This window comes from Manihot esculenta, chromosome 18, assembly GCF_001659605.2.
Source record: "Manihot esculenta cultivar AM560-2 chromosome 18, M.esculenta_v8, whole genome shotgun sequence".
Classification (NCBI taxonomy): Eukaryota; Viridiplantae; Streptophyta; class Magnoliopsida; order Malpighiales; family Euphorbiaceae; genus Manihot; species Manihot esculenta.
The window spans coordinates 12364899-12383503 of NC_035178.2; the positions used below are offsets into that span (position 1 = coordinate 12364899).

General features: G+C 28.2%; 2 protein-coding genes across 2 annotated transcripts; both read left to right on the forward strand.

Moving 5' to 3' along the window:
* Nucleotides 1-5272: 5272 nt before the first annotated feature.
* Nucleotides 5273-11511, forward strand: LOC110607137 (protein phosphatase methylesterase 1). The gene is made up of 13 exons (XM_021746214.2): nucleotides 5273-5569; nucleotides 5658-5742; nucleotides 5836-5906; nucleotides 7115-7229; nucleotides 7335-7414; nucleotides 8086-8170; nucleotides 8272-8352; nucleotides 9389-9483; nucleotides 9624-9674; nucleotides 10546-10626; nucleotides 10970-11042; nucleotides 11127-11204; nucleotides 11306-11511. The coding sequence occupies exons 1-13, from the start codon at nucleotides 5430-5432 to the stop codon at nucleotides 11342-11344; spliced, it is 1074 nt and encodes a 357-aa protein (XP_021601906.1). The 5' UTR covers nucleotides 5273-5429; the 3' UTR covers nucleotides 11345-11511.
* A 3428-nt stretch (nucleotides 11512-14939) lies between these two features.
* LOC110606084 (pentatricopeptide repeat-containing protein At1g52640, mitochondrial) lies at nucleotides 14940-17491 on the forward strand. Its single transcript, XM_021744833.2, has 2 exons — nucleotides 14940-16723; nucleotides 16852-17491. Exon 1 carries the CDS (start codon nucleotides 15057-15059, stop codon nucleotides 16716-16718), a length of 1662 nt encoding a protein of 553 aa, XP_021600525.1. The 5' UTR covers nucleotides 14940-15056; the 3' UTR covers nucleotides 16719-16723; nucleotides 16852-17491.
* Nucleotides 17492-18605: the final 1114 nt, after the last annotated feature.

The following is an 18605-nucleotide window of genomic DNA, read 5'->3' on the forward strand; positions in this document are numbered from 1 at the left end:
TCTAAAATTTTTTAGATTTATTCAAATGAACTTATTACTAAATTAAACTTATGAGTGCAGCATAAGAATAATTTAAAAATTTAAATTGAATATTGCCATTTTTTTATTTTAATTACTTAATTCTAAAATCAAATAATAATATTCTATTTTGAAATCCAGTATTTACATGTCATTTTTAATTGAAATAAATATTTCTGCAACTTAAGGGATAAATTCAATATTCGTTACTAAATTCTAAAGTTAAAATTTTAGATATCAAAATATAATAAAAATATATATAATTTTGAAAAATGAATTGCATGTCTACTCTCAAAGAAATATACTATTATCTAAATAAAATATTTGAATAAGGGTGAACATTCTACTCAATGAGTATAGACATTAATCATAATAAAAAATCATATAATTGTTTAATACAAATGCAATCCTACTATTGAAAATGTATTAATTAATTAATCACACAATTGAAATTACTCATGCATTCATTCAAAAATAAAAATTAGAAATCAACCCTATATACTGTATCTCTCAATCTAATACGTTCACATGAATCATTATAGCACCGCACCTACCCTGTAGCTTGAGAGTCGGTGAAATATAGTGCTATACTTACTCTGTCTATCGACATCCTCGGGAGTCAGTGAGATAATGCGTCGTACCTACCATGAGAATCCACATCTATCTATCTAGGTATACATGTATAAAAGCTCCAATTTATCTCTAGGCGACATAAGAGCGCCCTTCCATGCAATCAATTGTGCCCTTAGGCGACGTAAGAGCACATTTTCAGGCAATTAATTGCTCTCTTAGGCGATTTGTGTGCCTTCATCAGCAACTGATATCTATACAGTTTCTCATAATGACATTATAATCTCATTAATGTCAAGTCATCAAAGTAGATAGAACCATAAGTTAGGTAACATTTAGTTAATTATACAAATCCATTTATTGAAATACTTATCTTTTAGTTGCATATTAATAACTTTAATCCTCTCATTTGAATTAAAATATTCTCATAAAACATCATAAAAGCTAAACATTCATTTAACCTTCACCTAGTATTAGTTTAAACATTCACACAACAGAACCCCTAGTCAAAATTATTTAGGATACTAGCTTATTAAAAAACTAAGCGAAGAATGGAAACATGGGTAAAAAATAGCATAAATTTTAGAAAATTTGAAACAACACAATAGATGCCCATACGAAATAATTAACAAAGAAACTAAGGTCTTCAAGACCACAAATTTGTCAAGGAAAAATCAAAGCAAATCATTATCAGAATTTCACAAGGCGATAAATTTGTCAAGAAAAATTTCAAGGCAATCACTAAAGCTATTTGCTACCAAATTCTCGTAAGGTAACAAATTCGTCAAAATGAATGATATCCACTATCAAACCTAAAGATTTGATCACTATATGAGGGACTACTGATGAAGATCAATATTAAATTATATTTAATCCGGGTCTTAATAACTCAACTCATATCAACTATTCAAATAACTTATAACTCTTAATAGTGGTAGAATCCTAATCACAATAGGACATTATCCATATTAGAATATTATCAAATCTTATCTAAAATTTCATATCATATCCAAACTCTATCAATACACAATATAAGGAGCTAACAACCATCATACTCATTACGTTATTCTCTCCCACAATCAATTCCATAATTTATTCATCACACTTAAACATAAGAGAGGTTGTTAAGCCAACCCCTTCGGTATTTTCTCATATTTTACAAGTTTATACTCGAAAAATTATGATGTAAATAATATAATAAGATATCAAAACTTTATATTTAACTATGATTATAGCAAAAAATTTTAATTTTAAATAATAAAATTTAAACTTTTAAATTTATTGTAATTTTAATAAATCTCTGAGATAATTTGTCAAATTAGATAGAATTTTAATTTTAACAAAAGCACAAACTTTCAATTTTAATTTTTTGTTGTCATTTTAATTGTTTTTAATTATATAAATATGACTAATTATCTAAAAAATACAAATGAGTTGATTAAAAAGATTACATTATAAAATAATAATTGAAATGATAAAAATTTGTTCTAACTATAGTTAAATTACTCAAATAGCTTATATTTCATATTTTTAAAATTATTTTATATTTAATTATAAAAATAAAGAATTTAAATGATCCTAAAAGTAAAAACAAAAAAAAATTGACTTAATAGTTAATATTGATCAACACAAGCTGCAAAATGTAGCTAATCCAAATTCCAGGGATAATTATTAAAATAATGTTTTTTAAAAAATTATTTACCAATCTAGTGTGAAATTAAAACAATATATAAAAAATAATGTTTGCCTAGCCAATTAATTCGCGTTTTATAAAAAACATTAAAAATTAGAGGCGAGCATTCGGTTGATTCGATTTAAAATCAAATCGAATCGAATAAATTGAAAATCAAAATTTTAGTATTTATGAAAATTGAACCGAATCGATTTTAGTCAAAAATCGAATTGAATCGAATCGATTTTGATCAGAAATCAAATTGAATCGGTCTGATTCAGTTTGATCTGATTGATTTTAATTTTTAATAAATTTTTTATATTTTATATTTTATTTTTAATATTTTAAAATTTAATTAAAATATTTTAATTTTAATATAATTTAATTTCTCAATATTATTAAAAAAATATATTATTATCACTAATCGGTTCGATTCGATTTTTTTAATTTTTTTCTAATTAAAATTAAACTGAACTGAAATAACCGAAATTTTTGAAATTAAAAATTAAACTGAATCGAAATAAATAAAAAATCGAACTGAAATAAAAAAATTAAATTAATTAGTTAAATTAATTTTTTTTAATTTAAACCAATTAAGTTGGTGTTTTTACGCGCACGGCCACATTTTCTATTATTTTATAATAAAAAAACAACACCGCTCATGAAAATGCCAATTTCATTGGCGTTTTCAATGGCAGTGATGACAGCTCTTCCGTCAGAAATGGTTTTATCAGAAAATTATCATTAGATCCTTATATTTACTAAAATTAATTTTGAAGTCCTTATTTATTTAAATCCCAATCAAAATTTCTTGTATTTTATAAAACCAAACTCTTTAATCATTGTAGTCCTCAGAATTGTAATTGTATTAAACTTGAACGGTACTCAAAAATTAATTTTATATAATTATATAAAATTAATTATAATTTTTCGAAGTGTAATTGTACTAAACTGAAATGATACCAAAAAATAAATTTTATACAATTATGTAAAATTAATTGTAGTTCTCCAAACTGCAATTGTATTAAACTGAAAAAATACTAAAAATTAATTTTACACAATTATATGAAATTAATTGTAGTTTTTCGAACTGTAATTGTACTAAATTGAAATAGTATTGAAAGTTAATTTTATATAATTATATAAAATTAATTATAATTCTCTATAATTGTACTTAACTGGAATGGTACCGAAAAATTAATTTTATAGAATTATATAAAGTTAATGTTGTCCATTTAAAAAAAAAAAACAGTTAATGTAATACTAAACTGAAACGGTATCAAAAAATTAATTTTATAAAATTACATGAAATTAATTGTAATTCTCCGACCTGTGATTGTATTAAACTGAAACGGTAGCAAAAATTAATTTTATATAATTATATAAAATTAATTGTAATTCTCCGAACAATAACCATACTAAATTAAAACATTATCAAAAATTAATTTTATACAATTATATATAATTAATTGTAGTTTTCCGAATGGTAATTGTACTAAATTGAAATGGTACTAAAATTAATTTTATATAATTATATATAATTAATTTTGGTTTTCCAAACGATAATTATACTAAACTGAACCGTATTAAAAATTAATTTTATATAATTATATAAAATTAATCGTAGTTCTCCAAACTGTAATAGTATTAAACTGGAACAACATCAAAAAATTAATTTTATATAATTATATAAAATTAATTGTAGTTCTCTGAATGGTAATTGTACTAAATTGAAAAGATACTGAAAAATTATTTTTTTTCTAAATTGTAATCGTAGTAAATTAGAACGATGCCGAAAAATTTATGGTATATAATTAATATTTTATCCAAACTATAATTATATTAAATTATAATAGTACTGAAAAATTAATTTTATTTAATTATATAAAATTAATTGTAATTCTCTGTAATTATAATGAACTGGAACAATACTAAAAAATTAATAATTCTAGTACAATTCCAAGAAAAAAATGAATTGTATAAAATTAATTTTTCGGCACTTAAAAAGTTTGGTTTTATAAAATACTGGAAATTTTGATAGGGTTTAAATAAATAAGGACTACCGAATTAATTTTAGTGATATATAAGGACCTAATAATAAGTTTCCAACAAAACCACTCACGGAACAGGTGACATCACTGCCATTGAAAACGCCAACTTCATTGGCGTTAATAGTGCTTATGAAAACGCCAACTTAACTCGCGTTTTCAACATTTCTAAAAAATGTCAACTTGATTGAGGTTTTCTAGAGCAAACATTATTTTTACAAATTATTTTTTATTTGAAATTAGATTGTTAAATAGTTTTTTAAAAATATTATTTTAATAATTATCTTCAAATTCTATGCATCATTCTTATTTATTTAATTAATTTTTTAAATATATCTATCAAAATTTTATTTTTCTCCTTCATTTTAAGGAGACTTTTTCTTCACAATGCAAAATGCATTACATTTAACAAAGGCAAGATACAATTTACAAAAGGGCTTATAACAATTGCCGATCCAAGAAAGCCATGAAATCAACCAAACCACAGGCCCATAATCAAACCTATAGATCAATCCAAAATTCATAATCCAATCACGATGAGAGTGAGCAATGGAGGATGGAACGTTTTTTTTATTTAAAAACGATGAAAAATACCTGCAAACTAAAAGAAAAGCACAAAGAAAAACCAAGATAAGAAAATACAAAACTTTAATTAGATTGTAAAATATATTATCAATATGCCTCGTCTCCGGACGGCCCCTTCTTTTCCCTCTCCGTTTCTCCGTACTCTTTGCTTCCTTTTCTACTCATCCACTCCTCTTTTGAGATTTTCCTTTTTCACATTATGATTTTATTTATACACATAAAAACAATAATGCATAAAATTTTACAAATTACATAAATAAACCTTAATAAAATAGACAGTTTATTATTATATTTTTGTAACATAAATAAATATTAATTATTATCTATAATTAATTTTTGTATAAATTCAAATAATACTTTTTAACTTTTTTAAACTTGAATGCATTTTAGGCTTCTAACCCAAAGAGTGCCACGTTCATTTGCGGTTCTAATAATTGGCCTTTTCTAATTTTTTTTTCTTTCCCCCTTCATTCCTCGCTTCCAATTTGGTCTACTTGCTACATCTGGTGAACGATCTGCAGCATCGTATATCAGAAATGGAATCCTCCAAAAATCTCACTTCACTCCCTGAAGAGAGCCAAGAAGGCGAGAATCATGAACAAGGGGAAGGAAAATCAACCCAAACGCCATCAGTTTCTGCTTTTGCCTCTGTTCCTCGACGCCCTCCTACTACTGAGTGAGTTAAATGATCAATGCTCTTTGAATTTTTGTTTTTATTTTGTAATTTATTGTTTGTTTTTGAGTAATTGAATGGGTTCTTGTAGGAGCACCTTACAGAAGTACTCTCCTTTAGACTGGAGAGAGTTCTTTGATCGAGAGGAAGATGTTTCAATTCCAAATTCAAATGATGTCAGTGTTTGGATTGATGCTTTAACAGTGATTTTTTTTTTGATCTTGTATAATTGTTTTACTTCTCTCTGCTAATGTTCTTTATCATTATAGGTATTTCATGTGTATATGGCAGGAAATGAAGGCCCTGTAGTTTTTTGTCTTCATGGGGGTGGCTATTCTGGGTATGATCTCCTCTTTTTTTTTTGGTTCTTATCTTTCAGTATCATCTGACACTGCGTTTTGTGGAAAATCATCCAATTTGCAAATTTTTTTTTTTGCTTGCTGAAAATAGGGCGGAATTATGTTTTTCTCGAGTCTAGCTGATAGGCTTGTTGCTGGAAATCAGAGGATAAAGCTGGTTGTATGAAGGATGACTTAATGCTCTTATTCATCTTTTCATCTGTAAACCAAAGGACTTATAATAAGAAACTTAATTTTTTTATCAAACTAGGTAGAATGGTTGATTTGTGATTTTAATCCTTAATAAACCTGCTATATAGAATCATATTTCAACTCAGGTTTGTTTATTAGCGGGCAGGGAATAAATAAAGGTTTTAAGAATAAGCAAATGGGTTTGAGCACCACCATCACCATCTTTGTCATCTCTCACCATTTGGCATTATCTAGAACTCCTGTATATCTTTTGGCTGCCATATTGATTCTCAAAGTCTATATCAGAGTCCATTTGAGCATCTGGGGACTTGAAATTCAGTGAAACTACTCTCATTTTGTAGTTGTTGTCTGACCAAGTTAGGAGAATTTGCATAGTTCTCTACATCTTCAGCAGCTCCCCCCCACACCCCCCCCCACAACAAAAAAAGAAAAGTCTGCAGCCTCAGACTTCTTAGTCTTTGATTAATGTACTATCACTTCTTCCCACATGGATGATCTAGTTTATAAGAGCTTGCCTCTCTTTCTCAACACTCACTTATGAATACCATGGTAAGACAGATTCAGTTTAAAGATGGCTATTATTACCAGTTTGATTATGATTCTATTTCTGGGGAGGGTGATCCAAAGATGATCCAAGTACTCAATTTTCAACATTAATTCATTTGGTGGCAACTTCATAGACAAAGCTTGCATATTAGTCTGCAGCTGCCTAAGAATTTTTCATTGAACTATAATTAATTTAAGCATCCTAGTATAATGTGTATGAAGCATAATTACATTTTGATGTTGTAATTTGCTTTGTTTATGTGTTAGTTGATTTCCTTCTGGAATCTTACCATGGAGTTAATGAAAAAGAAAAATAGTAACAGTGATTTTACTGTCATTTTATCTCTCTTTCAAAATCAATTTACGTGCTTAGTTATTTACTGTTAAAGAAAAAAAAAGGTTCTAAACTTTGTGCATTCTGATAAATGTAAATTATAATACATTTGGCCAGGCTTTCATTTGCACTGTCAGCAAGTAAAATTAAGGAGAAAGTCCGGGTAGTTGCCATGGACTTGAGAGGACATGGGAAGACATCTACTGAAAATGATCTTGACCTATCCATTGAGGTACAAAGTATTGTATTATTATTCTATGTTACTTGTAAGTAGACATGTATTTTGGTCATTAGGTTTTGTAGGATACTATCAACAGGTGTTTTCTCATATGTGCAGACCATGTGCAATGATGTTTTGGCTGTACTGAAGGAAATGTATGGAGATTCTCCTCCTGCAATTGTGCTTGTTGGTCACAGGTTGTACTCCTTCTGTAAGTTAATTTGCATAGGGATATTGCTGATTCCTCTTCTTTAAGGTGATAGATACTCAGAAGTGAAAGGAAAAGCAATAGCAAAAAGCACCAATCTCACCAACCATCAACACTCCTTTCATTCCTTCCCCCAACAACCCCCCTCCTTGCACAGTGAAGGGCGTTATATGTGATACTTAAGAATTTGACTGTAGCTATCTTCTATTTTGCATCTGCATGCTTTCCTCTTATTTATTTATTTATTCTCTTTTAAAATCTCTGTTTGAGGTATGAGGCTATGTGGTAGTTTTTTTTTTAATGATAACATACTTCAAAATTTTGACAAATCTGTTTTCAATATTTTAAAGCATGTGTTATGTCATTCCCTTTCTTAGACAACTAGCAATACATGTTACTGGTTGATCGAGAAATGAATGACACACTTCTTATTTATCTTTTAATACCATTCATAAATTTTTAGTCCAGCCATATCTCTTATGTTTTCCTTGTGTGAAATGAGGAAACAATTGTTGGTGTTGTAGTTTTCTGATTTATTTTCTGTTTCATTAGCAACTAATCTGAAAATTGTCATTATTTCATTCTATTTCTCTTTCAAAGTTTCCCTATATCTTTCTTTTCTCCCTCCCCCCTAATTGTCCTTTTGTCATTGTAATACAGCATGGGGGGCTCAGTAGCGGTGCATGTTGCTGCTAAGAAAGCATTGCCTAGCTTGGCTGGGCTGGTTGTTGTGGATGTTGTAGAGGTTTGCTTTCTGGATGATAAACATGTCAGCATGCTTCTGATTGTTTATTATTTGTCAATAGTATATTGACATATTTATTGGATAATGTGATGGAATTTCAGGGAACAGCTATGGCTTCTTTGGTTCACATGCAGAAAATCTTGTCAAACAGGATGAAGCATTTCTCAAGCATTGAAAAAGCGGTATCTATCATCTTTTTGGAGCCCCATCATTCTGATTCTAGTAGTTTTACATCATCATTTATTTGTACCTGGTTATTCCTAAGTTGTCCAATTGAGAATCAAAATCATAACTTTATGAATCAAGGATTGAGAAGAAAATCGAAGTTTAAGATTTAATACTAATTCTAGTGACCACATACTCATGCAAAACTAGCAAATTATATTTTTGGACAATGGAATGTTTAACTAATGCATAATGACTATATGGAAAATCAGAAAGGTAATAAATCACAAAAATATGTTCTCATACAAATGTGATAGCAGGAATATTTGAAATCTATATTACACGTCATCTAGACATGCAAACTGACACAACGTTTATTTTCCAATTATGGTTTTTTCACTTGAATAATTTCACCTCATAAAATGTAGCTTTAGTTTCCATTATCTGCAATGTTTTTGTGCCCTATATATTTTGTAATTAGCAAAGTTTTTCTCTTTATGGGCTTTCTCATCTTCAAAATTCCAACAAAACCAAAATAAACTAAATCAAGACCGCTTATAAGCTCCATTTTTACTTATTATTAGCTTTAGTGGTCTTTCCTAAGGGGGAGGAGATCAAGATATTGAAGAAGAGCAGAAAATGAATTATTTTTTTAATAAAAAATGTATTATCCAGTCGATATTCAAATAATGAAATCACAAAAGTTAATCTTTAAGTTTCACTTTTTGTTCAAGTTTCATTTGCATGCTCAGTTTAAGTCTTTTGATGCTTCAATCAAATAGAAGCGTACAATTCAAGTTGAAAATCAAAGGATTACCTGTGAAAAATTGATTGTTTTACTAACTGCTATGAAAAGGGAAAATATTTTTTCAGCCTATTCTCAATATCCTGAAATTTAGACATTACAGTGGTCAGACAGCTAGGTACATACCTGTACTGATACCTGTGGCCAATACTTGGCAACATATGTTTCATTCCAATAATTCTCACTGAAGCTTATGCATACTGGTGTAGTTAGAAAGGCAGTGATTTGGAAAATATGCTTTTCCACAGGTAGAATGGAGTGTAAAAGGAGGTTCTTTAAGAAACATTGATTCTGCCTGCATATCTGTGCCTACCACTTTAAAATATGATGAGTCGAAGAAATGGTAAGTATTCCTGAATTATGTTGAAGCAATCGGAACATCAAAGCCTTTACAGGTTGCTGTTCACAGGTTATGCTTTTAATGCTGAACAAATTTAGACCAAGACAGTTTGACTAACTGGGGGAAATTATTTTGTGTTGCAGTTATGTTTATAGAGCACGTCTGGAGGAAACAGAACAATACTGGAGAGGATGGTATAACTTAATGTTCAATTAACAATTACTTTGCAATGAAGATTGAGTTCATAAATTTAACCAAAACCAAATGCTTTGTAGTTTGTGATATGGTCATGAGTCTGAGTGCCAATGCTCTACATACTTGGATGCAATTTTGTCACCAAGTTATTTGGATACTCATTTCAAGGATGATCATGGTTTCTGATTGAGCGGTAGGAGATATGATCCTGAAAATTGAAGCCCTAGAAAAAAAAGGAAGAATTGGAATGAAACAAGTTTACAAGTTCTGCAGTGCTGCCTTGCAAATGTGGAACTTGGAGATGCAGGAAGTAGAAAAAGAAAATGATAATAGCAAAAAATTAAAAATTAAAAAAAAAATCCTTGGGTCATTTTTGGTTCTATGAGAATCTGATGGATATGAAGCAGCTTCCCCAGATGATGGGGCAATAGCAAATGGAAGAATCCTAAAAGTAGATAAAGCTGGTTAGTTTCAATGCATCAAGATTGATTTTATCCATTTTTAATTTTGAAAGCAAATGCAACCACCTAGGAGTTGGAGGAGGAGGCAGAATATTAGTTATCCGAGTAGAGTTGTAGCCAGTCTATAAATTAACAAACCATAAGATGCATGTGGGAGACAATTTAAAATGAGTATACTACTTACAGGATTTGGAGATCCTAGAAGCTGATTCATGAAAGGATGATTTGCCTGAATGGGATACCTTCATAAGAATAGTTAGTGATACATCTGCAAGATAATGATATACTGCCTAAGGGGCTGTAGCCAAATACAGATGGGATGCATTATATTAATCAGTCATTGATTATTGCAGCTAAGCATTTTCTATTCAAGTACGTTGATGGATTGTCTACTTTGTGCATCTTGCAGGTATGAAGGCCTTTCGGAAAAATTTCTGTCGAGTCCTGTTCCGAAACTCCTACTTTTAGCAGGAACAGATAGGCTGGACAGGTTATGCTTTTGAACTTGCCTCAATATTATATGTAGAAGATTTTCAATGGCATCATTATACAATCACTTGCATTTAAATCAAAGAACACAATTGAATCTATGGCACTGAGCAGATTTTTTAGATGATGTTAGTGAAATGCATGACTCTGGAAGTTTACTCATCATTTTAGCTGCTTTAATGTACCAATCCTTGTATTCCATGGCACTAAATATCTGAATGCCGATTTTCTTAGTAGCATTTACCTTTTTGGCATTGAGGAGTATTCTATGTGATGGGATGTAGAACAGTAAGATGGTAGAAGTTTTTAAATTCTGAGATTTTCTTTGCACTGTTTCGCAACAGAGCTCTTACAATTGGCCAAATGCAAGGGAAGTTCCAAATGGTGGTCGTCAGACATACTGGACACGCTATACAGGTCGGCACCAGTTAGTTACATTCATAATACATTTTATTTGCTTCTGTTATTCAAAAATTACTAGTACAACCCCCATGATTGCAGGAAGATGTACCTGATGAATTTGCAGCACTGGTTGTCAATTTTATATCTCGCAACCGTATAGGCCCTCATGGAGTTGAGGTTGGTATCAATATTACTTGATTGTGCAAATTAAATGCATCAGGAATGAAAGAAAAGAATTATAGGGTGCCATCTAATATTGAGAAATAAAAATGTTTCAGATACCTGGCCTCCGTCGACCATCACAGCCACAGCGTTGAATGATAGTCGGAAATATTAGCAGACAGTTTCATCCATCTTAGAGGACCTTTAGTCAATATGTTTAGAGATTTTCTTTCTTTCTCGTTGAAAGTGATGTGAGAAGCAGTGATACAATTAAACTGATGTATTTTGCTAAATCTGTGGTAATCAAGTTTCATATTTGTAACCTTTTTTCTTGGTTATAGGAAGCATTCACATGCTTTTTATATTTTTATTTATTTGAAATTACTTTCTTTTTTTTTTTTTTTAAATATCCACTCATGAACATTAGCATATGGGCGAATCCTTTTGCTTCAAATCATAAAATGACTACTCTGTTTCATATTTTATTGAAATCATCACAGTTGATAGTTTGTAATTCAACAGCCTAAATACAATAAAGATGACTGAATACAATGATGTTGAATCAGCATAAGCTTGTGAAAGCGCCAATAGACAGAGATTTTAGAGACAAGAAAAAAGTGGAAAAAACACTGGAAATGCTATTGATAGTGGCGTTTTTAAGAGCTCGTTGTCAAATGACTGATGTAATACAAAGCTCTTGAAAACATTATTGCTAGTGGCATTTGCAGAAGTATTTCGCTCAATAATCGATGTGATGTAATTGCTCTTTGAAAACATCACTCAAAGTGGCGCTTTTAGTAATAAATAATAGAATCATAAAATGTTCTAGGGTAAAGTTTATGGATCGATTTTTATAAGTTTGTTTAACGGTATTATACATATTTAATATTATTACATGCCATACATATTAACTTGAAATGTGGGTTTGAATGTTTAAATCTCTTAAGTATTTTTTTTTAAGATCAATGTTTGTTGTTCTATGAAATTCCACTCTTGTTATATTAAATGGAATATACTATTATCATAATATCATCTAAGGTCAAGTAAATTTTTGTCCATTGTTTTTCTAATTGTATCAAAATTATTATTTCTTTTGACTATCGTATAAATTGACTATTATAATTTTATTTTATTTTTTAAAAATATTATCAAAATATTTTTTAATATTTAATAAAATTTAATATATTTAAAAAGAATATAATTAAAAAATAAAAAAAATATATATTTCTAAGTATATGTAAAAAAATCAAATGGATAAAAAATTATTCAACGGAGGAAATATTTAAATTTTAATATCATTTTTATTTAAATTTTAATATCATTTTTACTTATAAAAATTAATAATGTGAAGGATATAAGTCCATTTAAACTTGCTTTAAAACTCATTTAATATAATATTATTTTTAATAATAAAAATATTTTTATATAATAAAATTTTATTTTTGTAATTCTAAAAATCATTTGTTATATCTATGCATTTTCTAATTTTTTATGTTAATTAAAATGTTAACATTTTGATATTTTAAATTATATAAAATAATATTTTATTATTAAAAAATAATTTTATATTATATTATGACTTATTCAATTCTAAAAATTGAATTGAATTTATTTGAACTTGAGAAAAGTATAAATTTAAATTTAAAATTATTAATAATTAAATACACTGATATTTATTGTTTCAATACAGTTATGCTTGTCCTCTTAATTCTATTGAGATATTGATAGATTTTATTTGACTATTTCTAAACTTGTTACTTTTATAATTTTACATTTGAAAACAAATATTAATATAACATACTTATTTTTTAATTAATTTAAGGATGGATTGAAATATTTTATAAGAAAAATTACTTTTTTATTGTAATTAATGAATTTATCACTTTATTTTTAAAATATAATATTTTAGCCTTTAAATTTTAATTTTGTCAAAATTAGATACTCTCTTATTTATCCTTGTTATTTTTTTTCTTTATTTATAATACTTTTTTTTTTATGTGTGTTCATTTTTAAAAGTCCATCACAATTAAAGCAATAATTAAAATCTCCAATTTAATCTCTATAAACAAATAAAAATTTCAAATTTAAAATTCCCTCCTACTATTGTTTTTGAACCGGAAGCTTCCCTTAATCTTGACAAGATCTTCATGTAGAGGCTGCAACGATTTCCTACCTCAAGCTAGCCTTCCTCATCTCGGAACTTTTGTGCTCAGTTTTGCCTCTTTCCTCTCCTTAATGCTTAAGTGTGTGTTGCTAAGGTCTTCTCAGTTGATTATTGAAAGGAATAATCTCACCCATGACCATTGAGCCTTCTGGAAGAAGCATAGAGCGACAGTGGCGTGGAACTCTAACGGTTCTAGCGTTTAATCTAATTATTAGAATCAGTCTCAACTTTTATACATTTTTTCTTTTTTAGTTATTCTAAAATTATTATTTATTTTCATTTTCAACTCTAATAATATATAATTCGATTATTTTAATTTATTTTTTTATTTTTTTATTTTTAAAAAATCTTATAAAATATTTCTCAATATTTATTAAATTTAATGTATTTAAATTAAACATAATTGGAAAGTTAATAAAATATTATATTTTTTAAAATACGTGAAAAAAATAAAATAGATAATTATTATGACATAAAACAAATATAAACCCTGTTTATCTTGAATCAGAATTTTTTTTTAATTGCTTTAGTATTTAGTTATTTTATTTTATGATAAAATAATTATATTTATTCATATAAATTAGTTGTATAAATTAATTAGATTTTTTTGTCAATTTAAAATTAAAAATAAAAAAAATTATTAATTTAAAATGAAAAACAAAATATTTGTAGATTTCAAATTTTACGGTCCACGTGAAGATTAAAATTGTTCTTGACATCTTTTTAAAAGACGTAGAGGCCTGACACTTTTTATAAAAGTGTTAGAGATTAATTTTATTTTTTTAATTTTTTAAATTATTAATATATTATAATAATATATTTATATTATATTAATTTAATAATATTATTTATATTATATTTTATAATAATAAATATTTTTTTTATAATTTTAATATATTAATATTTAATATATTTTATTATTAATATTTAAATAAAAAATTATAAATATTTATTTTTAAAATAAAAAAATTATTAGTATTATATAATTTCAGAATCATAAAATTAATATTTTATTATAATTAAAAATATAAAAATAATTCAATTATAATTAAATATATAAAAATAATTTAATGATATTATATATATTTATTTAGTGTAAATAAATAGTACGAGTAATTTAATATATATTTAATTACATAATAATATTATTTTATAACTCAATAAAATATTATAATTAATTATAAATTTATTGAGATATAATTATTATATTTTATAAAAATATTTTTAATATATTAAAATATTATAAAAATTAGTAATAAAAAATTACATAAAAATATTTAAAATTATAATATTATTCTACTATTAAATATATATATGATGACTTTATTAAATTAATTATTTAATTAATTTATTTTTTCTTTTAATAAATTAGAAATAATATATAATATTTAAAATTTCATTTAAAAAAATTAAAATTATTATATTATTTTCTATTAAATATTATATAAAAAATATTAAATTATTTATAATTTATAAAAATAAATAAATAAATAAATAAATTAATAGTAGAATAAAAAGAAATAATAGTCTGGCACCGTAATGTCTCGGGGCCTTTTATAAAAGTTTTCTGGACAAATTTTGATAAAGCGTCGGGCACCAATACAAAAAGCCCAAATTAATAGCATTTTCCCGCTTTTCCCACTCTGAAGCTCTCTGTGAGACAAATTCCGGTGTATGTAGTCTCCTGAATCCTTCTGGTGATTATGAAAACTTCGAATCTTTGCAAGAGGAAGCTCAGGTACCTTTCGATTCCTCATCTCTCTATTTGCTCTATTTCTTCTCAATTCTCCCTTTCACATTTAATTTTATCTTCTCCTACTAAAACCCTAGTTTCACCAAGGCTATTTGGAAATTCAATCTGCAGTTCATCTTTCAGAAACCCCACTTTGGATCGCCCATACTCCTTGATTTCCACATCTGGGTCTTTTTCGTTTTGTTCTGAAACTTACCCATTTCCTCATTCTCTCTGCTTGTTTAAGTATAATGGTTGTAGAAGTTTGTCCTCATTCTCCTCACACGGCTCGCCTTCTGTTAGATCTATGACATACCCATATCTTCAATCTTCAAATTGTTTTCGTTTCATCGGATGCAAGGGTAGATATAAGGATTATACGAGTCAAAGTTTTAATCTTTATTTGTTAAAGCCTAGAGCCCATGATTGCTTTCATTTTTATTCAATTTCATCTATTGCTGCTTCTCAGAATAAAAAATCGCATACTGATGAGCTTAGACCAGTAGCAACTCGAAAAGAGGTTTTTAAGATTATTGGTTTGCTAAGAAGTAACGAGTATGATTTGGAATCTAAGTTGAGTTTGTTGAATCTAAGACTATCTATCACTTCTGTGACTCAGATTCTTCGAGCTTTGAATAGTAAGAAAAGGTCTGCATTGCATTTCTTTCAATGGATTAGACGTCGGCAGCCAGAATTGGAATTTAATTCTGACATCTGTAGTTTGGTTATTGATAATTGTGGTCGGTTAGATGATTATGATGCTATGCTATGTCTTTTGAATGATTTCAGTCTGAAGAGTTTGTCCCTAACAAATAAGGCATTCGGGTTCTTACTTTCTACTGCGACAGCTGAGATTCTGCTGAGGAAATCAACGCAGAGAGTTATTGATATATTGGGTGAAGTTGGGGGGACATGTTATCGCACTGGAGTTTACTCATTGATTGAGATGTTCAGTGTTTTGGGATCTTTTAACATGGCAAAGTTTGTGATTGAGAAAACAGAGAGGAGGTTGTCTTTCTACAGTATTTTGATTAGAGAAATGTGTAAGAGATGTGATTTTCAAGGAGCACGAGATGTGATGAATGAGATGAGGAAGGCAGGCTGTAATCCAAGTCCCCAAACTTACAACTATATAATTAGCAGTTTGCTAAAGAATGGTAAAAATAATGATGCCTACGAATTATTTCTGAAAATGAAAGAGAGCAACTGTCCTCCTGATGCATTAACTTTTGAGATATTTATATATAACTTTTGTCGGGAAGGCAAGTTGGATGTTGCTTTCAAGTTTTTTGATGAAGAGGTTGCAAGGGGTCTTGAACCTCGACTTTCAACACATGCTGCCTTTATCAAGGGGCTTTTCAACTCACAACAGTACGAAGAGGCATACAAATATGTTTTGGGTTCAGATGATAAGCGCTTAAGCTGTGTGAATTACAGCTTGCTTGCAAGCCTCCATCAGAAAAGAGGAAATGTGGCTGCTGCTGAATATATTCTTTCTGAAATGATGAAAAAGAGTCTTAGACCTCATTTTAATCTGTATATGAGAGTTTTAAAGCACCTACAGAAGTCAGGAAGGAAAAGATTAGCTGCAGAATTACAAGAGAAATTTCTGCAGCTTGATTTAGGAGCTTAGTGCAGGTACAGCATGCACTATTGCTTTTCAGATTTTCTGAATTTTTTCCCAGTTAAACATTCTTTTCCTTTTCATAGATGTTATGTTTATAATCATATAATTCAAACATCACAGCTATATTTTTTTTTCTCAGAATTCAAATTTTGCAGGAATAAAGCTGAAGAATGCCTCTTTTTCTATTATTTTCTTACGTACTTTTTACCTAGAATGCCTTCCTATTGACTCTGTTGGCTCTCTTGTTTTTGCCCTTCAATTTAATCAATTTCAAGTTGCCAGTAGTGGGGAAGTAGCCAGATATCTACATTGAGTTGCAACCTTGCAGCTCAAGCTGCAAAGATAAAGGAAGAAAAGAGAAAAATGTAAACAAGTAGATGATAGATTGATTCTTTCCCCTTCGAATTTTGACGGGCGTCTTTCGACTTTCCTGCATAATGTATGTGTTGCTTGGAGTTGTGATAATCTAATAGTGACTACTTCCTTTCACAGTCAGTTCAGTGTAGGCTGCAGGTATCTTTGAGTTTCTGAGTTATTTCTCAGCAGCAACAACTGCAAATAGCCAACAGAAATTTGGTGCCTTGTTGATCATCTGGCTGAAGCCACTTCTTCATCACCTCACTCAACAGAAGCACTTCTTTGGGACAGAAGTCATTCTGGTCTGTGTGTGTGGTGATTCTAGATCGAAGTGCAGTGAGAAGTCATTCTGGTTCATATCTCTTGCATTTCTAACAAATCAAAAAAGCGTAATTTTATTATCAATAACTATTAATTAATTTAATTACAGAAAATTAAAGATGTAAGAAAAAAAAAAAAAGCGTAAGAAAGTAATTTTAGATCTTGTTTGGCTGCGGACAACTCAGTTAGGGAATTTCTTGGAATTTGAAATTACAGAAAGTGTGAAAATTGATTCTGTTTGATTGGTATTTCTTTTTCACTTTTTTGAAAGTTAAGAGTTTGTTTTTTTTTTTTTTTTGAAGATAAATAATTTACTTATTTCAATCTAACAATCTATAAAGTTATTTTATGCCAGTGAAAAATTAACATATTTAAACCAAATAAAATCTAAAAATTTGTCATGATAAAATAGAGAATCTTTTATTTGAAGCATTTTGTTTTATCAAATTACAAAGAATTAGATAAAAATAAATATATAAAAAAAATTAATCATTATAGTTTTGTAAAATTAATTATTTAATTTATTATTTTTTAAAATATATTAAATAATTTTTATTTTTTTATATTATATATTTAGACGCAATTTTAATTTAACAGTTGGGTGCAGCTTACGGCTGACTAAACTAAGGGGTTTGGTAAACAATTAATATAATGAGTTGATAGCCAATAAACAATTAATATAAGACAGTTATATTTCGAATCAGTTCTACAATTAGAATAATTTTTTATTAAATGATAGTTATTATGGCTTATCCTGTCAAAGGTCAGGATGGCCGAAAGTAATGATCGTTCTGTGTTGGAACTGCCGAGAACTCAATAATTCTCGGACAGTTAATGTATTAAAGGATTTTGTTACTAGTTACAAGCCAAACATTTTATTTTTGATGGAAACAAAAACTCTTAGTTCTCGTATGGAATTTTTTTGTAATTTTTTACATTTTGATATTTGCTTCTCAGTTAATAGACAAAAATTGAGAGGAGACCTTTCGTTAATGTGGAAGAGTCATGTGTTTGTTTCTGTGGTTGGCTTTTCTTCAAATTTTATTGATTCGGTTATTTCGGAAGGTAATGTTCAATGAAGATTTACTGGTTATTATGGGTTTCTAGAATCGCAACGACGACTCAGTCTTGAAACCTTATTTGAGCTCTATCTCGTGGAAGCTTTCTTCCATGGTTTTGTTCGGGAGACTTTAATGATTTATGTTCGAGAGATGA